Source organism: Aedes albopictus, chromosome 2 (genome assembly GCF_035046485.1).
Source record: "Aedes albopictus strain Foshan chromosome 2, AalbF5, whole genome shotgun sequence".
Taxonomy (NCBI): Eukaryota; Metazoa; Arthropoda; class Insecta; order Diptera; family Culicidae; genus Aedes; species Aedes albopictus.
The window spans coordinates 429220550-429240241 of record NC_085137.1 but is presented as its reverse complement, the minus strand read 5'-3'; the positions used below and the strand labels follow the sequence as shown (position 1 = coordinate 429240241).

Sequence of the window (19692 nt, the reverse complement as noted above, 5' to 3'; positions counted from 1 at the left end):
CAATGGGGTCGAAAAATCTGGAGATGCTTGACAGGATTTCTCGCTTGGTAGTTTCTGCCTTCCCGAGGATTACTGGGTCAACGTTGAGCATGAAAACATCCTCGTCTGGCTTCCAGACGATTCCAAGTGCCTTCACGGATTTCTTTTCGCCAACCATTAGCTTCTTCTCGATTTTGTCCTGGGGGAGAGTTTGCAGGAACTCGCTGCTGTTGGAACACCACTTGTGGAGCTCGAATTTGCCGCTGTCGAATAGCCCGATGATCTCATCCTTCAGTCGAACCGCTTGCTCTAGTGTGTCTGCACCGGTCAAAATATCATCGATGTACGAGTCTTCAACAACAACCCTCGCCGCCTCAGGAAAACGTGCAGCTTCGTCGATACATAGTTGCTTCACTGCTCGAACAGCTTGGAAAGGTGCGCTCGCCAGCCCGTAAGTCACCGTAGTGAGTCGATACACAATGGGTTCGGTCGTCGTCTTGGGGGTCCACAATATTTGTTGGAACTGCTGGTGGTTCGGAGAAACTTGGACTTGTCGATACATTTTACCGATATCCGTTGTGAATGCTATCTTCGGAACACGGAACCTCAAGGCTATTTCGTTCAGTTTAGGTTGAATCACAGGACCAACGAGGAGGTTTTCATTCAATGACTTTCTGTTGCTCGATATGCAGACCCATCAAAAACTACGCGGCACTTAGTTGTACTACTGTTCGGCTTCTCTACAGCGTGGTGTGGAAGGAAGTAGTTTTGATCAGGCACAGCATCGTATTGGTCCAGGGGGCCCAACTCCACCATATGACCCAACCTGATGTATTCGTTGATGAAGTCAGCGTAGTCAGTGGCCAAGTTCCAGTTTCGCATCAAACGCCTGTCCAAAGCTTGCAGTCGTTTCAACGCCATTCGTTTCGAATCGCCAAGATCTGGGCAACCCTTCTTGAATGGCAACTCAACCATGTAGCGACCATCCTCCTGACGACGATGTGTTTCGACAAAGTGCTGTTCCGCTTGATCGTCTTCGGTTGTGAACCCAGTCTCGATACCACAGCTTTCGGTGTCCCAGAAACTTCTCAGCAGAAGGTCCAAGTTTTCGTTGGAGACAAATGCGGAGACAAGTGGTTTTTTGGCTTCCACTCTTCTCCCAATGATCCAACCAAAGAGTGTTTCTTGCATGACAGGGCTGCCGTTGTGCAAGGGTACTCGATTGCTTTCCAGGATGCTCATGTAGACGTCAGCACCGATCAGCACGTCGATTCGGTTTGGAACGTTGAGGGAAGGATCCGCAAAGTCAGGTTGTTGGGAATCATCAGCGACGTAGTGTCGAAACCTTCAATTGGCAAGTCCGCAGTTATCTTCTTCGTGACAAGGCACTCGATTTCGGTCTCGTAGTTGGAGGTAGTAGAACGTATTACAGTGCGCACCTTGTACTGAATGGACGACGTGTTGCCACAAACGCCTGTGATTTGTGCACTGCCTTTGATTTTCTTAAGACCGAGCCGTTGGATACAATCTTCGGTGATGAAGTTGGCCATGGATCCTGAATTCAGAAGTAAGCGGACCTTGTGGAACTCCTTGCGGGCATCTTCAACGTAGATGATTGCAGTATTGTGGAAAACCTGACGTCGGATGGGGAAAGCACGACAAGCTTGGGAAACGATGGTGTTCGACACGGAGGGTTCAATTAGCGGCCTTTCACGTTGGGTTTTGGGTTGTTCGGGCGGAATGGTTTCACTCGGGACTACGGCTAGCGATTGCTTGGACTCCAAATGCAACAAGTATGGTGATGTTCTAGGCAATATAAAACTCTCTAGAGTTCTGATCGTAAGGCCTTTACCTGTAATAGGATACTAAACTAATATATGCATGTCAAACTAATTCTATTAGATCCACACTTGTAAATAAGAGTATGCGAGATTGACTACACATCAATAACGATTGCTCAGGCCATCCAAATCATTCTGGAGTTAAGGCCTTTATATGTACACTCGTAACATGCATCGGGTACATCTCAAATTTAGTATAGTGCGTTTTGGCAGTCATAGAAGATCAGTTTAATCATATGATACTCGTATATACATCTTAGGGGCATCCTGGATCTTTTAAACTATTCTAAAGTTGGAATATTATCGTCGCACCACCAATTCGAAGTCGTCGCTAGAAGCACATGCGAAGTTGCAGTTGCGAAGTAAATTTGAATGTATTTTTTTCTGTTGCGCATCATTAAGCTAATTAAGAGCAACAATATGCACTAATCCAAATTGAGTTGCGACATTTCTAAGTAGGTTAAAAATCCATTTTCGCACGTTCGGTCACTTTGTATTTCGACCAAAAGCATAATAATATGGTTTAAATTTGGAATGGCCCATCAATAGAGGTGCACCAATATCAGAATTTACCCATTTTAGTCATACATGCAATACAAGCCATGGGAGAAAATTTTCCAGCGCGTCAGGGATATCTGAGGTCACCTATAATATTATGTGTTTAAGGCCTTTAGATCTACACTCGTAACAAAACATCGTGCGCATCCAAAACATAGTATTGTGTAGTTTAGTAGACATACATGATTAGTTTAACCATATATCATATAAGTTTAAGGTGTTCTAAATCATACAAACCAATCTTTGGTTCAATGCCTACACCTCAATTACAGTTACAATTGTATGCCACATTTCTAAATGTACTAAAAAAAATTACTGAATAATCTGAATTCAATCAATCCATAGTTGAGCTGAACATGCCGACATCCAAACAGCACTAATCCAAAAGAGAATTGAAACTGTGCAATCGAACTTTGACTGCCGGCGCCCGGTGGTAAGGGCAAACTTGTAGGCGGTTTGTTTTTTATCTGCCAATCACGCCAAGGACGTTGGATGGCGGCGCGGCGCGGTCCTGTATATGGTGCCGGATAACGAATAAGGAGCAGCTGCAGCAGAGTTTCCGCGTCCTTTCTGTGCACGAAACGACGACGCGACGCCGGCAACGGCGGCAACCGACAACAATAAAGGAAAAAGTCCTTGAATGGGCGGAAGCGATCGAGAGTGTACTTGAAATTCGAAAAAAGCCAGCCAGCGCCGCGGTGCTCGAAAGCTTTTCACATCATCTCTGGTGGGGAAGTTTTTTTATGTTCCGTGGTTTTTTTTTATGTCTGTCTGTGAGTTTTGGCGCGCAAGTGAAACGTGAACGTGAAGTGGTGTACCATTCACGAAACCATCACAGTCGGCGATGGACTTGTCGTTGACGTTAGTTTTAGTTCTTTGCCGTTCTCACATTTAGGATCCGTACATCCGTATCAGAAGCGTCGTGTTCAAAATTTTTGGTGATAAATTCGCGTTTAGGAGCCAGCTACTGTAAGGATTCAACGAAAATGAAGATCCCACCGTTAAATGTGGGGAATATTATCACCCCGGAGCCACATTACATTCCTGGGTAAGTAAATAGTTCAGTGTTAAGAGTTTGGTTTGGAATACATTGATCCTGTTGATATTCAACGTGATTTGCCACGAAAATAATGGATAACCGATAAACCAAGCTAATGCTTTATATTTGCAATTTGCTTGCGACACTGGCCAAAATAGAAGCAAAGTGTTAGTTTTCGCCATATTTTCAACTTGGGTTTCTATTTTGGCCAATCACGTGTGTTTTTGTGGAAGTGGTCAAATTAAAAGTAGGGTCTGGGACTATTTGGGCAGGAGCACCTATTTTGGGCACTAGCTGCTATAACTCAGTCAATTTTAAACCGATTGACTTAGATTTAGACACATTCAGATAAGCACAGTATCTAGCCATGTTCAAAAATTCATGTCAATCGGTCAGAAATGGAGTTATAGAGTTATAGCACCGGTGGTCCGCGACCCCCTAGGGCGGCGTGAAGCCAGTCCAGGGGGGCCGCGGTGTTACCAAAAAAAAATCTTCAGGAATAAAAAAAAATGCTTGTTCAAAACATCTCAGACATCTACATATGTAATTACTCAAAATTTCAAAGTTGGTACATGTATGGAAACAATTTTTGAAAGTGTTTCTGGGGAATAAAAACATTATGGAACTCGAAAAACTAGTAAATTTTTGATAAGCTTTTTTGTGAATATTTTAAATTTATTTTTACAGAAATTGTAAAAGAAGGATTTTTTCTGGCTTGATACGAAAATGTTGTTTTATACTCATAAGCATTTTTTAAAGAACAAATTTATGGTAGTGTTGGCTAGAATACTCAATTTTTGATAAATTTCACCATCCTTAAAAACTGGGATTTGGAATCGCCTTGCCTCTAGGGGATTATTCAGTGTACGGTGATCTACCGGCCAGAGGTCGGTGATTCGCATTGAAAAGCAAGAGTCGATTGTCGTCAAAAGACTGAACTGTATTTCAGGTTCTTGGGTTTTTATACTGCCGTGAATCGCAAGTCAGTCCCATCTGCATTTTGGACAAAAATGAGTTAATGACCGTTTTCGATATTTCTTGGGATGATCTTTTAGCTGCGTGAATAAAAATATATAGTTTGTTCAGTAAAATTTAAAAAAAAAACAACAACAAGTCAGATTGTCCCATAATGAAATGTACATAATCGCAAGTCAGTCCCATTACGAACTTGTGTATCCTCCAGTACAAAACTTAACACTGTTTTAGCCAGTTTTATATTTTTCACGTTTGAAACAATGTGTGAATGTTTCATGATGATCGCAGAAGTTTTCAATTCATGGCGATTTTTTTAAGTTTCACATGGAAATCGAATTTGAAAACTTCAGAGTCCATTTTCTCAATGCCTACTTTTTGCAGATGGGACTGACTTGCGATTCCCGGCAGTATATAGGTTTAATTACATCGATTTCAAAGTGTAGAATTAGCTCCTAAGTTAAAATACACATTAAAAAAACATCGATTTAAGGTTGGCTATTTCCTATAGCCTAATGAGTTAAAGCGAGAACGAAAGAGTCGCCTGGGACGGAATGCTGACGAATATCAATAATTGAGGTTTTTTCCATCGCGTAACCATCGACTGAGAGTCTAAGCTTTTCAAAACATTGAAATATTTAGGGTGATTCAGGTAATTTGGACAGACCGTTACGTCGATCACGTTTTCGCACGATCAGATGCGCGCGTGAGAATGTACGGAAAAATGGGAGCATGGGAGGTTCGCTTACATTTTTATCGATATTTCATTGTTGCGGTCAATCCAGCTTTTTACGCTGTGGTGAGGGGTGATTCATTTTTGACAATTCTTGCCGACAGCCCTTGCAGCATCACAGTTGCCGAAAATTTCAGTTCACTGCTCCAGATCTGTCAAAAATTTTCACCTGTTGTTACCATTGCTACCGCCACTACAAACTTCATAAATACGTCAAAGGGATTGCCTCGTAAACATCTTCCGGAAGTGATCGCCAGCAGATTTTTGGATGGATCTGATAGAAGATTGACCAAAAGATACTGCTTAAGAAGAAATTGCTCGAGGATTCCCCAGAAGCAATTTCTGGCGGATACTCCAGTAAGGAAGATTCTAGAAAATGACTTGTTAAATGATTTTTGGTTCATTGGTAGTGGGCGACATTTTTGGAAGAAACTACTGCAGAATTCAGTGAGATTTTTTCCTCCAGGAGTTCCCTTTGGAGATACTCCAGGAATTCCTACTGGGAATTCCTAAAGCAATTCCAACCAGGGATTCATTTAAGTTTTTTTTTACCGGAGATTCCAGCAGGGAATTCTCTAGGAATTCCTACCGTGATTCCTACCGATGATTTAATCAGGAAGTCAAACCAACGATTACTGCAGGAATTTCCACCGATGATTACTCCGGGAATTCCCACCGGATTCCCCCGGTGGAAGTTCCCAGAACAACGTCCATTACTAAAATTACTAAAGAAATCTTATACGGACGGCGAGGTTAAACATTCCTGAGCTGAGTTTGGAGACTCAGACCACACACTCACAACCTTAGACGGAAACTGAAGGAAAGTTCAGGTTTCGGAAGAGAACCTGATAGAATGTGAAGCAAAAATGTCCCGTATCCGTATGTGAGCCCGGTGGACAAATCGTGCCAGGAAAGCCACGTCGACGGTCGAGAGCCCCTCGTTCAACTCCGGTCGGTAAAGCCACTCCACGAGGGCTCAATGGAAGTTTGGACGACCGGGCGGCAGGGCACCAGGCATTATCATCAGGGCTCCACATTGACACCATACGCGAATTACTTGTAATTAAAGGTGTAATAAGGCGGACATGGACCCGTAGGGACGATATAATTCTCCCAATATAAGCCATCAATCGTAATTCATTGGTTTCCCTCTTCTCACGAAGCCTCGGTGGAATGTTTGCGCCTGGGAGTTCATGGGACTGAGCGGGCGGAACAAAGAATAATTGCAGTTCCTCGGTATCAACTGGTTCTACGGTTGAATGTGGCGGATAACGATCACAATCCTAAAAAGAAATAATGTTTTAATTCATTATAAACGTTACTACTAGCTGAAATAGTTCATAGTGAAAATTTTTGACAATTCGGGAGCAATGAACTGAAATTTTTGGCTACTGTGTTGCTGCATGGGCTGTCGGCAACATCCGTCAAAAAATAATCACCCCTCATCAAGCGTAAAAAGCTGGATGCACACCTAAATATTTGAATGTTTTGAAAAGCTTAAAGCCACGGGTTCCCAACCGGTGGTCCGCGGCCCCCTGGGGGCCGTGAAGCCAGTCTAGGAGGGCCGCGATGTTACCCAAAAAATTTTTAAATTTTTATTCTATTTTGAGCAAATTATATCAATATTTAATTTTGTATACCGCCACCCTCAAAAGCCACAATTTGAGGAACAAATTTTCAGTATAAAACGCTTTCAGGAGAAAAAAATTTCGGCTGCGCCGCTTTTTTTCAGCTATGATTCAAATTGAATGTTTATGACATCATTTTTACGAAATGTGAGTGTCATTGATCGTCGAAAATCCCTTCCACAGTGAATTTCTAGGTACGTCAGTGTACCCAAAAAACTCGGTTTCGTTCATTTAATTCATATTTTTTTCTAAAAATTTTAATTGGGCCGCGGATGTTTTGACAATTCTTAAAGGTGGCGACCCCTCAAAAAGGTTGGGAACCCCTGAGACTCTCAGCTTCCTAATGATAAGATTTGAAATCGGTGGTTGCGAACACAGCGAAAAACGAGATTTAATAATAAAATTCAAAATGGCGGCCAAATCCAAGATGGCTGCCAAAACATTTTCAACTTCAAACGAAAGGTGTATACTTTCTCTTCATAGAAATGTGAAGTTTTGTACATGTTATAACATGAATTTTCGAGAAATGTGGCAATAAATTAGGTGAAATTTGATGAAAAATCGTCATTTTTGTCACCTTGTCAGCCCGTTGGCATGCAAGGGATCCATCAAATTAACCCAACCAAAGTAGTTTTCAGCCTTCTTTTAAATCATTTTCTGGCGAATAAGCAAGGCAAATTAAAAATCCCAGACTTTATGTATGGCGGCCAGATTTCAACGAGAATTATCATAGTTTCATATCTTTTCATGAATTCCTCCAAAAATGACTTTGCTGGTGGCGGTTACAGTTTTGCTGGTCACAAGAAGCGTCAAATAATCGAGGTATGTATTATTTTGTCGTTTTTGTCGATTATGCGCTGTAAAAAAGTGCAGCAGCAGCTTTCCAGTAAAATAAAAGCACGATCGACAATAAATAGTATGTTACTTCGTTATATCCAATCCACAATATTTAGGCGTAATTGATCGTGACGTTACCTTATTAAAATAGAGTGAAAAAACTATGGAGGACGAATGTCGCTAGCGTCGCCACCAAAACATCTCATGCTGGCGGAGATAGGAAGGGATATAAGTGTCAAAGCGAAAAAGTATGCAGTTTGACAGATAGATACCCGGTATGTTTGCGAACGAGAACAAATGGAACAGCAGCGACATTCGTCCTCTATAGTTTATTAACTCTATTCTTACTAAGCTCCCAATAAATTTATCGATGGATTTAGCTATTCTTCACGAGATGGCACTCTGATCGATCATGCTGTTCATGGTCGGCTAGGCTTGGCCAAAACCATAATTTGTTTTGAATATCTGTACAAATAACAATGTTCTTCATTTTGCTAAAAGAATATTTTTCTCAGGATAAAGTTTTGAGAACAGTGCATTATGATTCAATGAATATTAAAAAAAAGAATAATAAACTACCCAAGTAACCATGGAGTTGTATATTGAACATTAAATTCACTTTATAGTGAACTAACTGGTCCCGGCAAACGTTGTCTTGCCTACTGCGTTTTTTGACGTTTCAAGTTTCTATCCAAGACCAAGTCCCCGGTCAAAATATATGGAAGATCGATTTTCAAAAACTCTCATTTTTATCATACTTTTTGTTTGGGTGAAAACTAACAGAACAAAACTAAGACGACCAAAATCGGACCTTCCGTTCGCAAGTTATGCGCGCTCCCACGTATGCCACTGCGTTTTTATATATATATAGATTATATGGCATGCAATATAAAGTTGTTTTGTCGTATAGGCACCGTTAAAGTAGGTGCAAAGTCGAAAGTGGCGCTACTATTGTTGATATAAATAAAGCATGCTTTACTGTTGGCATTGCTAAAATATATAAAAGGCTTGTGCCATATATAAGCTGTTAATCAGCTATAGCTAATGTGATGAAACCATATAGAAAGTATATTTAAGGCAACTGAAGAAAGAAAAGGAAAATAATCTTCTTATATCAATTCCATCCAGCTTTCTTGTTCTGGTGAGTTTTTTTTCTATTTCGGGAATTGAACCTAGACTGCTGAACTGGACCACGATGAAACCCGGACGCGCTAACGCTATGTACTACGATTACAATGTATTTGCACATGGAAAAATGTGCAATATAAAGTAAGGTATACTCAGCTCGTACCTTGTTGAGTTGTGTTTCCAGCAGCTCTGAAAAGTTGTGCTAGGGTCTGAATGCCATTAATTATCTTACCCACCTAAATCCATCCCATTCGAAAACAAATGATTACGGAACCGATTTATTCTATTCTTGGTGTTTTCATACGTGCTCACTTCTAACAAAAAATAATAATAAGGAACAATACAAACTTTATTCTGGGTATAATGAAATCGGGAGCCTTATGCTTAATAAGGAAACCAATACCCCATAAAATTTTTGCTCCCTCAATACCAATTAGCAATGTCTGCGCATAATCATCTGAGTGTGACGCAGCAATCCATGAAAACTTGGGTTTGGCTTTCTTTTGTTTTAAATGGTTCTGTTTCTTGAAGTATTTTCAGATTTTTTTCGAATTGAGGGTTTTTCTATTTACAACGATGCTAGCTTTAGTAAATGCATACATGAAGCAATAATTGCTTGTATTATTGGATGTCATAAAGCTTTTAACATGGTAATGCAATGAAGCATTAAACAACGGCCCTATAGAACTATATCGATCTTCGAATAAGTGTAATCAGTTTCGTATCTTTTAATTCCAACCCTAATCAGTTATCCACACTGAGGAAGATTACAAGTGGTAGTCGAAATATGTGTATCTGTCAAAGGATAAGCAATTAGGGCGGAATTAAAAGGTACGAAACTGATTACACTCATTCGAAGAGAGTATTCTGCTTAGAGGGTTCGAAAAGTCGGTACAAGATATATCGATCTGTCAAAAACCCATAATGCTTCAGTACATTCATAATGTAGATTGAACGCTTCATTACTTGAAAGATGCAGAATAAAAGTTATCTTGCATTAGCTAATCTATACAGTTGACTCTCTACATCTCGATATTGGAGGGGCCATCGAGATAGAGAGAGATCGAATTCAAGAACCAATTTGTAATGCACACTAGATTGAAAAATCGTCCGTAACTAGGAAAAACCGTCAACAAACAGATGTCACTTCGCCTGCCCAGAACGTTTTGTACCTAACGAGTCTGGAATAACAAAGAGGAGAAACGTCAAAATTGGAACAGCCGATTTGCTGTCATCCCAAGGGGTTGGTCATTCAGCACACTTCATTTGTGCCGTGATTTTTGAGCGTGTGCCAATATGTGCTTAAACTGTGCCGGTTGTTTTTCAGTGTGTGCCGAAGTGTGCCGAACGTGCCGGAGGTGTGCCGAATGTGCCCAGTGGAATATTTTCTTAGAATGTTTTTGCGCTAATTATAATCCTGTCTATTTTTGGCGAATGTTATTGGTCTAGTCGGTGTTTACCGACAAAATTCCACCCAGAACACTTGTCTAGAATCTGTATGAAGGGATTTTTTGCAATCGTAAGTATAATGACAGTTTGATTCCATACCGCAAAGTTGGATTTCTATGTTGTGCTCATGTGTGCCGGATTGTGCCGGCATGTGTGCCGAGATGTGCCGGCATGTGTGCCGGGCACAATGTGCCGAGTGACCAACCCCTTGTGTCATCCCCATAGTTCCAATCGAGCAGGAGACCTGTCAAAACGATCAGGATTCGCCACTTTGGTATACTCGAGACACTTTATTTGTACCTAAGAAACGAGATCTAGCAACCTTAAAAATAGGCATATATTTTTTTTCGAAACCGTTGAAACATTTAATGCACAAGTGTAAAGGAACAAGACATTGTTCTATTTTTCAGAAGTACCATTTGTATTCCTCCAAAAAAAAAAAACAAAATATCATTGAATTTGAAATATGTTTTTCATATAGTGAAATTCTTATCATTTCGAAGCAGCAGCAAATGAGGAATTACGAGTGTTTGAGTGTGTTCACCATGAAAACAAGTGAATTGTTACCTTATCTACATATATACGCAGACTTAACAATGGATGAAGTATTTCATTTTTCATCAGAATTTACTAAAATAGCATTTTTTATGTTGTATTCGATTCGGGGTGAAATGAACACTGGCAATTACAAATGCATGTACGCGCATTGCATATTGTTGGGCGTTTTAGAGAGTTTGGAAAAAAAAAACAATTCGATTAGTTTAGCCTAGAGTTTATTTAATCAACTTTGATGTTATGTAAACTCGTCTAAGATGGAGTATTATATCTGTGGTATTGATCTCCGTAGGCAAATTACTTAACTGGTCGATGTAATCAAAATTATAGCTTAAAATATGCAGGGGTATCCATTATGCCCCGTTGGGTGTCCATTCCACCCCGTACCTTTCCTGCCAGCCTTAAAAAACACACGGTTTACAATTCATTATTTCTTCACAATAAAGACATTCTACCTGCTGTAAATGTTTGAAATACGTAGGAAACAAGCTAAAGTTGTAAGCCAACTGATAATATGTTAAGTTTTTCTCTCTTATACAGGCCTAACGTACTCATTTGCTTAGGGTGTTCATTATGCCCCTAATCCCCCTACTTGGGGTCCGAGCTCTGCACAAATGCGATTATAGTAGTTTACGCAACAAGGTGCAGAATGACGATTTTTACAGCACGAGTTGCACATTTATCCAACGAGGCTTGCCGAGTTAGATAATTACGATGAGTGCTGTAAAAATCGAGTTTTGCACCGAGTTGCGTACAACATCTTTTGCAATTTCATAAATTACCACTTGAGGATAGTTTTTAACAAAACTTATTCATCATAGCCATGTTAAAGAAAGTCTGATCATAGCAGGTTATGCTGTGCAGTTGTCACAAAATTTCAAACCTGCGTCCAGAAAGCATCAAGAAGATGATCAAAACTGAAAACAGTGCTGTAATGGTTCATTACGTAACGCAAATCAGTGCTGTAATGAACCATTACAGCACTGCTAATTTGGTGTGGGAAAGTAGGCCTTTTCCTGGCAGATTTGTGTGTGGTAAAACAGCCTATTACGATGAGAAATTGCAAAATAGTTATTTATGTGACGAGTTGCAAAAAGTTGATTTTTTCAGCACGAGTCGTACATTTATCCAGCGAGGCTTGCCGAGTTGGATAAATACGAAGAGTGCTGAAAAAAATGAGTTTTGCAACGAGTTCCATACAACATTTTATGCAATGATTTTTATCATAATGCAACTCATTAGAGTTGCATAATGTTCATAATGCAACTCAAACGAGTTGCGTAATGAACATTATGCAACTATTTTTCATTATGCAACTCATTTCAGTTGCATAATGTACCGGTACGGAAAAATAGGTCATTACAATACTGAAATGAGTAATATAAAATTGAAATTATGATACTGAATTGCATAAAATTTTGTATGGAACTCGTAACAAAACTCGATTTCTTCAGCACTCTTCGTATTTATCCAACTCAGAAAGCCTCGTACGACTCGTGCTGAAAAAATCAACTTTTTGCAACTTGTTATATAAATAACTATTTTGAATCCATTGGCCCGTTCCCGAGTATATTCGTGACATACAAACTCCATTCCATTTTTATTTATATAGATTTTGATGGAAACAAATCTCATTTTCTTCTTTTGTCACTTTGCTTGTTGACTCGTCAAGGGGGGGATGATAAATAATAAATTAATTTAGTGAAAAATTAACCAAACAATTAGGCAAAATCGTCAAACTCATCGGATTTGTTAAGAAATATTCTCAAAGACTCCAATTTCACTTCAGTTTTTAAATTTCTTGAATAATTTATTTTTGACCCCCTTCAAAATGCCGAATTTTGTGTTAACAAATTTATTTGACTTAACAAATTTATTTTCTGTGCGTTGAATGGCAGTTCAGTCCTTGGTTCCTTCAATAAAATGATACGCCTGAAGGTTTTTTTTTCTCATACACATTTTTAAATGATATTGAAAAATAGTTGCAGTTTATCAAACATGAGGAAATTTTGGACTACGTTTAATTATTTCTTAAGAGAGTCATCAAAAAATTTCTCAATGGATTCCTCCGGGAATTTCCTACGGGGTTCTTTGATGAATTCCTTAAGAGTTTTTCCAGGAATTCCACTTAGAATCCGACCAGAGATTCCTCCAAGAATTTCTTCAGATCATTGTTCTTTTTGGGATTCCTCCTCGAATTCCTTCAGGGTTTCCGCCGGGAATTCCTCCAGAAATTTCTTCAGAGATTTTTCAAGGGTTTTCTCCAGGAATTTAATTTATCCAGACATTCCAGGGATTCCTCCAGCGATTCCTCCAGCGATTATTAAAATAAACCTTCTGATTTTCCTGCATATAATCCTCCAGAGATTTCTCGAGGAAATCGAACAAAAAATCTCAAATAAATCCTACAAGAATTCCCTTAAAATTTCAACTCCAGTAATTACTTCATAAATTATTCTAAAAAATCCTCAAAACTTTTTTCAGGATTCCTCTATTTTTTCTTAAAATTACTCCGGAGTTATTCCAGGGATTCCTCCGAAAATTTTTCCAGGAAATTTTCCAGGAATTATTCCGAAAATTCCTTCAGAAGTTCGTCCAGGAATTCCTCGAGAAATTCTTCGAGAAGTTCCATCAAAAATTTGCTCAAGGGACTATTCATAAACCACGTAGACTAAATTTTGGTCTTTTGGCTATCGCCATTTTTCCAGGAAGCAAAAATTTTCCCCAGAAATTTCTCCAGGAAATCTTCCAGGGATCCTTCAGGAATTGTTGCGTAGATTCCTTCTGAGATTTTTCAAGATTTTTTTCCGAGTATCCATCCAGGGATTGTTCCTGGAAATCCTTTAGATTTTTTTTTAAAGAATTTCTCTCGCAACTTCTACAATAATTCCTCAAAAAAATTCGACAAAAATTACTTCAAGAATTCCCCCCAAGAAATCGTTAAGAAACTTCTGCAAAAATTGCTTCCTCCCAGAATCGCTCTAGGAGTACCTCTAGCAATTTCTTCAAGGACATTATCCAAAAATTTCTTCACGTATTTCTAGAGCAATAATTGGAGGAATTGATTGAAATAATTTCTGGTGGATTTTTGTTGAAGAAATTCATGGAGCAATTCCTCCCTGGCCAAGTTCGCAGGGGTTGACGGTATTAAAGTGAAGGCGTTTCATTTTGATTATTGTAATGTAGTGTTCTTTAGTGAAACATATCACCTTTTTAACACTTTAATGCGCCTCCAACGGTTCATCACGAACCGGCTGCTGCAGATGGAGTATGGCTGATCATATGCATCAGACATGCTCGATAAACAGGAGGAACCGCCGGGGCTCAGTAGAGTCTATTCCCAAGCAATAGTTCCAAGTCGGTTGGATTTGAGAAGGTTTTAATGATCGTTACAAATCCTAATAAAAGTATTATAGGATTTGTGACAGGTTTTGGAACCTTTTACAGCCATCTGACTTAAAAATGTTGTTTGGGCTCTATTTCCCACGTTTCTCGGTTGATTTTTATTACATAGTAATTTATTAATGTCATAGTCGCTTTTTCGAATTTTTACAATTTTCTTTAATTAAATAAAGCAATAAAAATCGACCGAAGAATCAATAGTGGGAAGGAGATTTGCAGCACTTAATTGTGCTGATAGATTCAAAGCTAACGTGTGAACACTTAAACGCATTGTTGACGTCAATGCGTTCGACGTGACATTTTGGACAACAACTGGCTGCTTTATATTAACTGAACAACGTTACTTGTGTATGACTAGGTTGACATTTCTAGGCTACGCTTGAGAAAATGACATGGTTCATCTAGGTAGGACCGATAGGACAATTGAACGAATTTGAATATTTTCAATAGTATTTGTAGCGGGATGAAAGTTGACATGAAATCTTTATTATTTTAAAATTTTATTGCAATCAACTGACCAACTTATTGGAGATTCGGCTGCAAGGAAGATACTTTTCCGGGAGAAAATGAATTGAACACGTGTGGTCCAGTTAATGGTTGAACTACTAATGAAAAATCTTTATTTCAGGTCTATGAGCTACAAGTATGGTTGCTATGGAAAATACATAGCAACGGCATGATGTTGCCAAATTCAAATTAGCACCGATTGCTTCGATGCTTTAACACTCCTCCTCAACATCATGTGGTAGAATCCCTATGGCTTCTCGCAACTGCTTCAGCTTCACCGCTCCCAAAGGCTTGGTAAGGAGATCCGCTTCCATCTGCTCCGTGGGACAATACCGAATGGAGACGATACCAGCTGCTACCAAATCCTTAACGAAACAGTACTTGGTGTCGATGTGTTTCGACTTTCGAGACGTCCTGTCCGCCGCGGTTAGTGCGATGCAGCTCTGGTTGTCTTCATTGACCATTATGGGCAACGTCAGACGGATGCCCAAATCGCCCAACAGTCGTCGAAGCCACTGCAGTTCCTGTAGGCATTCCGCCATCGCGATGTACTCGGCTTCAGTGCTTGACAGGGACACGCATGTTTGCTTCCTGCTTCCCCAGCCGATGAGCCCTCCGCCGAACTTGAAAATATAGCCAGTGTTGGACTTCCTATCGTCGACTTCACCAGCCCAGTCCGCATCGACGAAGCACTCCACTTGAAGGTTGCTATCAGCACCCAGGCGCAGCTCGTAGTTCGCTGTACCTTTGAGGTAACGTAGCACCCGCTTAGCTTCGTTCCAATCCGCTGTTGTTGGTTTCGTGACGCGCCGCCCGAGAATAGAGGTCGAGATCGCAATATCCGGGCGCGTGTTGACAGCGATGTACAACAAAGCACCGATCAGACTTTGGTACTGTTGTCCATCTGCCAACGAGTCACTATCCTCCTCCTTTTGTTGTACAAATCCACTGGCCATCGGAACACGAGATGCTTTGCAGTTCTCCATGTTGAACCGCGACAAAATCTTCTGCACGTACGACTTCTGACTCAACGTGAATCGGTCCTCATCTCGTCGAACGTTGATCCCCAGGAAGAATGTCAAATCCCCCAGCTCTGCTATCTTGAAGGACTTGCTCAGAGACTCCGCCAGCTTCCGATATTCCTGCTTCGTTCTGCACACCACAACGATATCGTCCACGTAGATCAAAATGTACGTGCACACGCCGTCCACGATTCGCAAGTAGAGACACGGATCAGCCGATGACTGATGAAACCCCATGCCTTTCAATGCTGCATCAATCCGCTGGTTCCATACCCGCGCAGCCTGCTTGAGCCCGTAGAGACTCCGCTTCAAGCGGCACACGGTAGACGGATCACCATTCGAGTACCCCGGAGGCTGCTTCATGAAAATCTCCTCCTGCAGCACGCCATACAGGTACGCGGTCTTGATGTCGATGTGCTTGACGATCATCCGCTGCTTGCTTGCAATTGTTAGCACGGTACGGAACGTGATTTGCTTCACCACCGGTGCGAACACCTGATCGTAATCCGTTCCGTACTTTTGGGAAAAACCCTGTGCGACCAACCTGGCCTTGTATCGCACGGTCTTCCCAGTTTCGTCCAGTTTACACTTGTACACCCACTTACATCCAATCACGTTGCGTTGTTGGGGTGCTTTAGTGAGGGTCCACGTGTCGTTATCACGAAGAGATGCCATCTCCTCGTCCATGGCAGCTTTCCACTTCTCGCTTTCCGGGCTCGCAATCGCTTCTCGATACGTACCTGGTTCTGCGCACTCGCTCACGGCCAGCCCAATCGTGCCGTCGTATCTCGCTGGTGGAACGCCAAAGTTCGTCCTCTGTGAACGCCGCAGATTATCCCGAGCAACTGGAACGACAGCCTGCTCCTCCTGCCTTGGTACTGCCTCGATGAAACCGTCATCGTCGTCGTCTTCGAATCCGAAAAATTCTTCCTCGTCTTGGGAATCGTCGTGGGGAACTTGCTCGCCAGTTTGTCCACAATCGTACAATCGAACTGCAACCTGTTCATCGTCGTTGTAGCACTCACCTGGTAGGTCACGAATGGTGCCATCTTTCACGCTTTTACCTTTTTCGTCGAGCTCCAGGAATCGCACGTCACGGCTGATGACTACCTGACCTGTAGAAGTGTTCAGCAAACGGTAGGCTTTGCTGTCGGACGCGTATCCAACGAAGGTCATTTTGGTTGCCTTCTCTTCAAACTTCTTCCTCTTCTGCGGCGGGATCCACACGTAGGCGCTGCAACCGAATACCTTCAGGTGCTGCAAATCCGGTTTCACACCGAACCAGATCTCGTACGGAGTCGATCCGATCGCTGATGATGGCAACCGATTCTGGATGTACGCCGCTGTGTTCACAGCCTCTGCCCAAAAACGACGAGGTAAGCCAGCATCCAACAGCATACACAGTCCCATTTCGTTTAACGTTCTGTTTCTCCTTTCAGCCACGCCGTTTTGCTGTGGAGCGTACCCAGCGGTGAATTCAGCCTTGATTCCTTCCTCTGCGTAGAACTTGCGCAAAGCTTTACTGGTGTACTCGCCACCCCGGTCGGAACGGATGACCTTCGGCTTCCTCCCGAATTGCGTTTCGGTGAACCTCACATACTCACGGATTTTGTCGGCGACCTCGGACTTCTCCTTCAGGAAATAGACGACCGTGTAGCGGCTGTGATCATCAATCATCGTCATATAATATCGGCACCCGCCCGGTGATGTTGTCATAGGACCGCATACATCGCTGTGCACGATATCCAGCACCGCTTTCGACTTCTTCTCGGCTGCCTGTGGAAACGCCGGCCGAGCCATCTTCCCTTCAACGCAGCACTCACAGGTCTTCAGGATGCCACAGGGCTTGATCTTCATTCCGGTAGCTAAAGTTCGCCGCTCAATATCGCCAATCACATCCGGATCTCGGTGGCCGAGCCTTCGATGCCACGTGTGCAGACAATCGCCGTTGTGCTGCTTATCACTCACTTGCAACGATTTTTCAGCCACGTTTAGTCGGTACAATCCACTGGTGCGATCTGCCGTCGCAATCACCGACCCGTTGTATACTAACCGACACTGGTCCGCATCGAATTCCGCACGCACACCTTTCTCCGCGAGCTTCGGTACGGAAATCAAATTGCCTTCAAGTCCCGGGGCAAAAATCACACCGGTCAACGTAATCGACACTTTTTCATTACGACCGTCCACGCACTCGATTTCACAGTCACCGACACCTGCCGTATGCAGCACTTTACCGTCGGCGGTCGACATCATCGGACGCACAGTTTCATCGAGACGCGTAAAAGAACTGCGATTTTTCGCCAAATGGGACGTCGCGCCCGAATCGATCACCCACGCACTCGAATCTTGCTTATCGGACCGCACCATAAACGTGAACGACTTTGCGTCGTTTTCGCGCACTGTTTTGGCCTTGGCCTTTTCTCGCTTCTGATCCATCTTGCCGCTGCTCTCCGCCAAAAACGCCTTGCAATTTCGCTTCCGATGTCCGGGCTTGCCGCAGTGATAACACACCACGCTTTTCTGCGACGCACTTGCTCCGCCCGTTCGCAGCACATGTTCGTCGGAACCGGACCGTTTCCGGAGCTTATCCGCTTCGTCCAGCAGCTTCACCTTAACGAGCTCCAGGGTTAGCTCATTTTCGTTGCGTGCTTCCAACGCCGTCGTCAGCGGATTGAACGATTCCGGAAGTCCCCGCAGTATCAGCGCTACCTTCAGGCACTCTTGCATCTCGAATCCGGAATTTTCGAGACGTGCATACTGCTTTTCAATTTCGGCGAGATAGGCCTCCATGTTATCACCTACCTTGTAGTTCTGGTTCGTGATCTGACGGAGGAGGGTCACCCGTTGCCCCAACGTGGTCCTCTCGTGATGTTCCTTCAGAGCCGTCCACGTGTCCTTCGCCGTCGTCTTGTCGCGAATCAGCCCGTACTGGCTCTCATCCACCATCAAGTGAATCGTGGCCAGCGTCCTCTCGTCGCTTTCCGTCCAAGCGTCCGTCAACGGTACCGGCGGGGTGCCCGGCTCCACGTGCCTCCAGAGCTGCTCCCTTCGCAGCAACGCCTTCACGGAGAACGACCATGATTGGTAGTTCGAATTGTTCAATTTCACGATTTTCGCCCACTCCATTCCGTCGGGAAAAAAAACAGCAAACGTCCACGCTTCAATTTTCTGGATCTGGAACCTCCGGCTGGGCCAATAACCTATTGGAGATTCGGCTGCAAGGAAGATACTTTTCCGGGAGAAAATGAATTGAACACGTGTGGTCCAGTTAATGGTTGAACTACTAATGAAAAATCTTTATTTCAGGTCTATGAGCTACAAGTATGGTTGCTATGGAAAATACATAGCAACGGCATGATGTTGCCAAATTCAAATTAGCACCGATTGCTTCGATGCTTTAACACAACTTGGCGTATTTTTGATTATCTCTTAGATGTTCAGCAGTTCAGTTACATGTTTCTGTGGATTGTGACAATTTAAGGATACAAGACAATTTAAGGATACAAGAGATGAACACAAGTAGAAAACGATTAAGGAAATCAAGAAAACAATTTGACACAGGATTGACTATATTTTAACATACAGGGTTCGATTGATTCGATGAAAGAAAAACAACATACGACAACTGACTTAACGAGGAGAAAAACATATTTAACCATACCACAAAATCAAACAAGGAGACAAACACAAACCGTGTGACCATAACACTACATAGGCAAATCCTGACTGACTGACCAATTGAAAACTTTCCAATCTTTCTACCGTAACTTTCTGAGTCAGTTGCAACAGTGTCTTAATGGATATCATTTTCCGCGTACGGCTGGCAAACTGCTTCTGAAAGATTACGTACTCTTTTCTATCTTCAGGTCTAGTGTAGAGGTTTCAACTCTATTCAGAGTGCAGCTAGAAACCTAGCAAAAAAAAAAAGAAATTCATGGAGCAATTCCTGAAGGTATTCCTAGAGGATTTTTTGGAGATTTTGCTAGAGAAATACTGGAAGTAATTCTTGGGAAAAAAAATCCTTAAAGAATTATTGGAG

General features: G+C 42.1%; 1 protein-coding gene across 2 annotated transcripts in view; it reads left to right on the top strand.

The window, feature by feature from the left end:
• The window catches only part of LOC109427172 (CIMIP2 protein GA14893), a 41268-nt gene that overhangs the window by 2957 nt on the left and 18619 nt on the right, over nt 1-19692 (top strand). Inside the window, exons 1-2 of one of the 2 annotated variants that reach the window (XM_062853627.1) lie at nt 1682-1818; nt 2724-3426. In XM_062853627.1, the coding sequence (XP_062709611.1) occupies nt 3365-3426 (62 nt within the window). In that variant the 5' untranslated portion in view covers nt 1682-1818; nt 2724-3364. Of the gene's footprint in view, nt 1-1681; nt 1819-2723; nt 3427-19692 lie in introns of those variants that run through there. The other variant, XM_029869735.2, reaches the window with a different exon arrangement.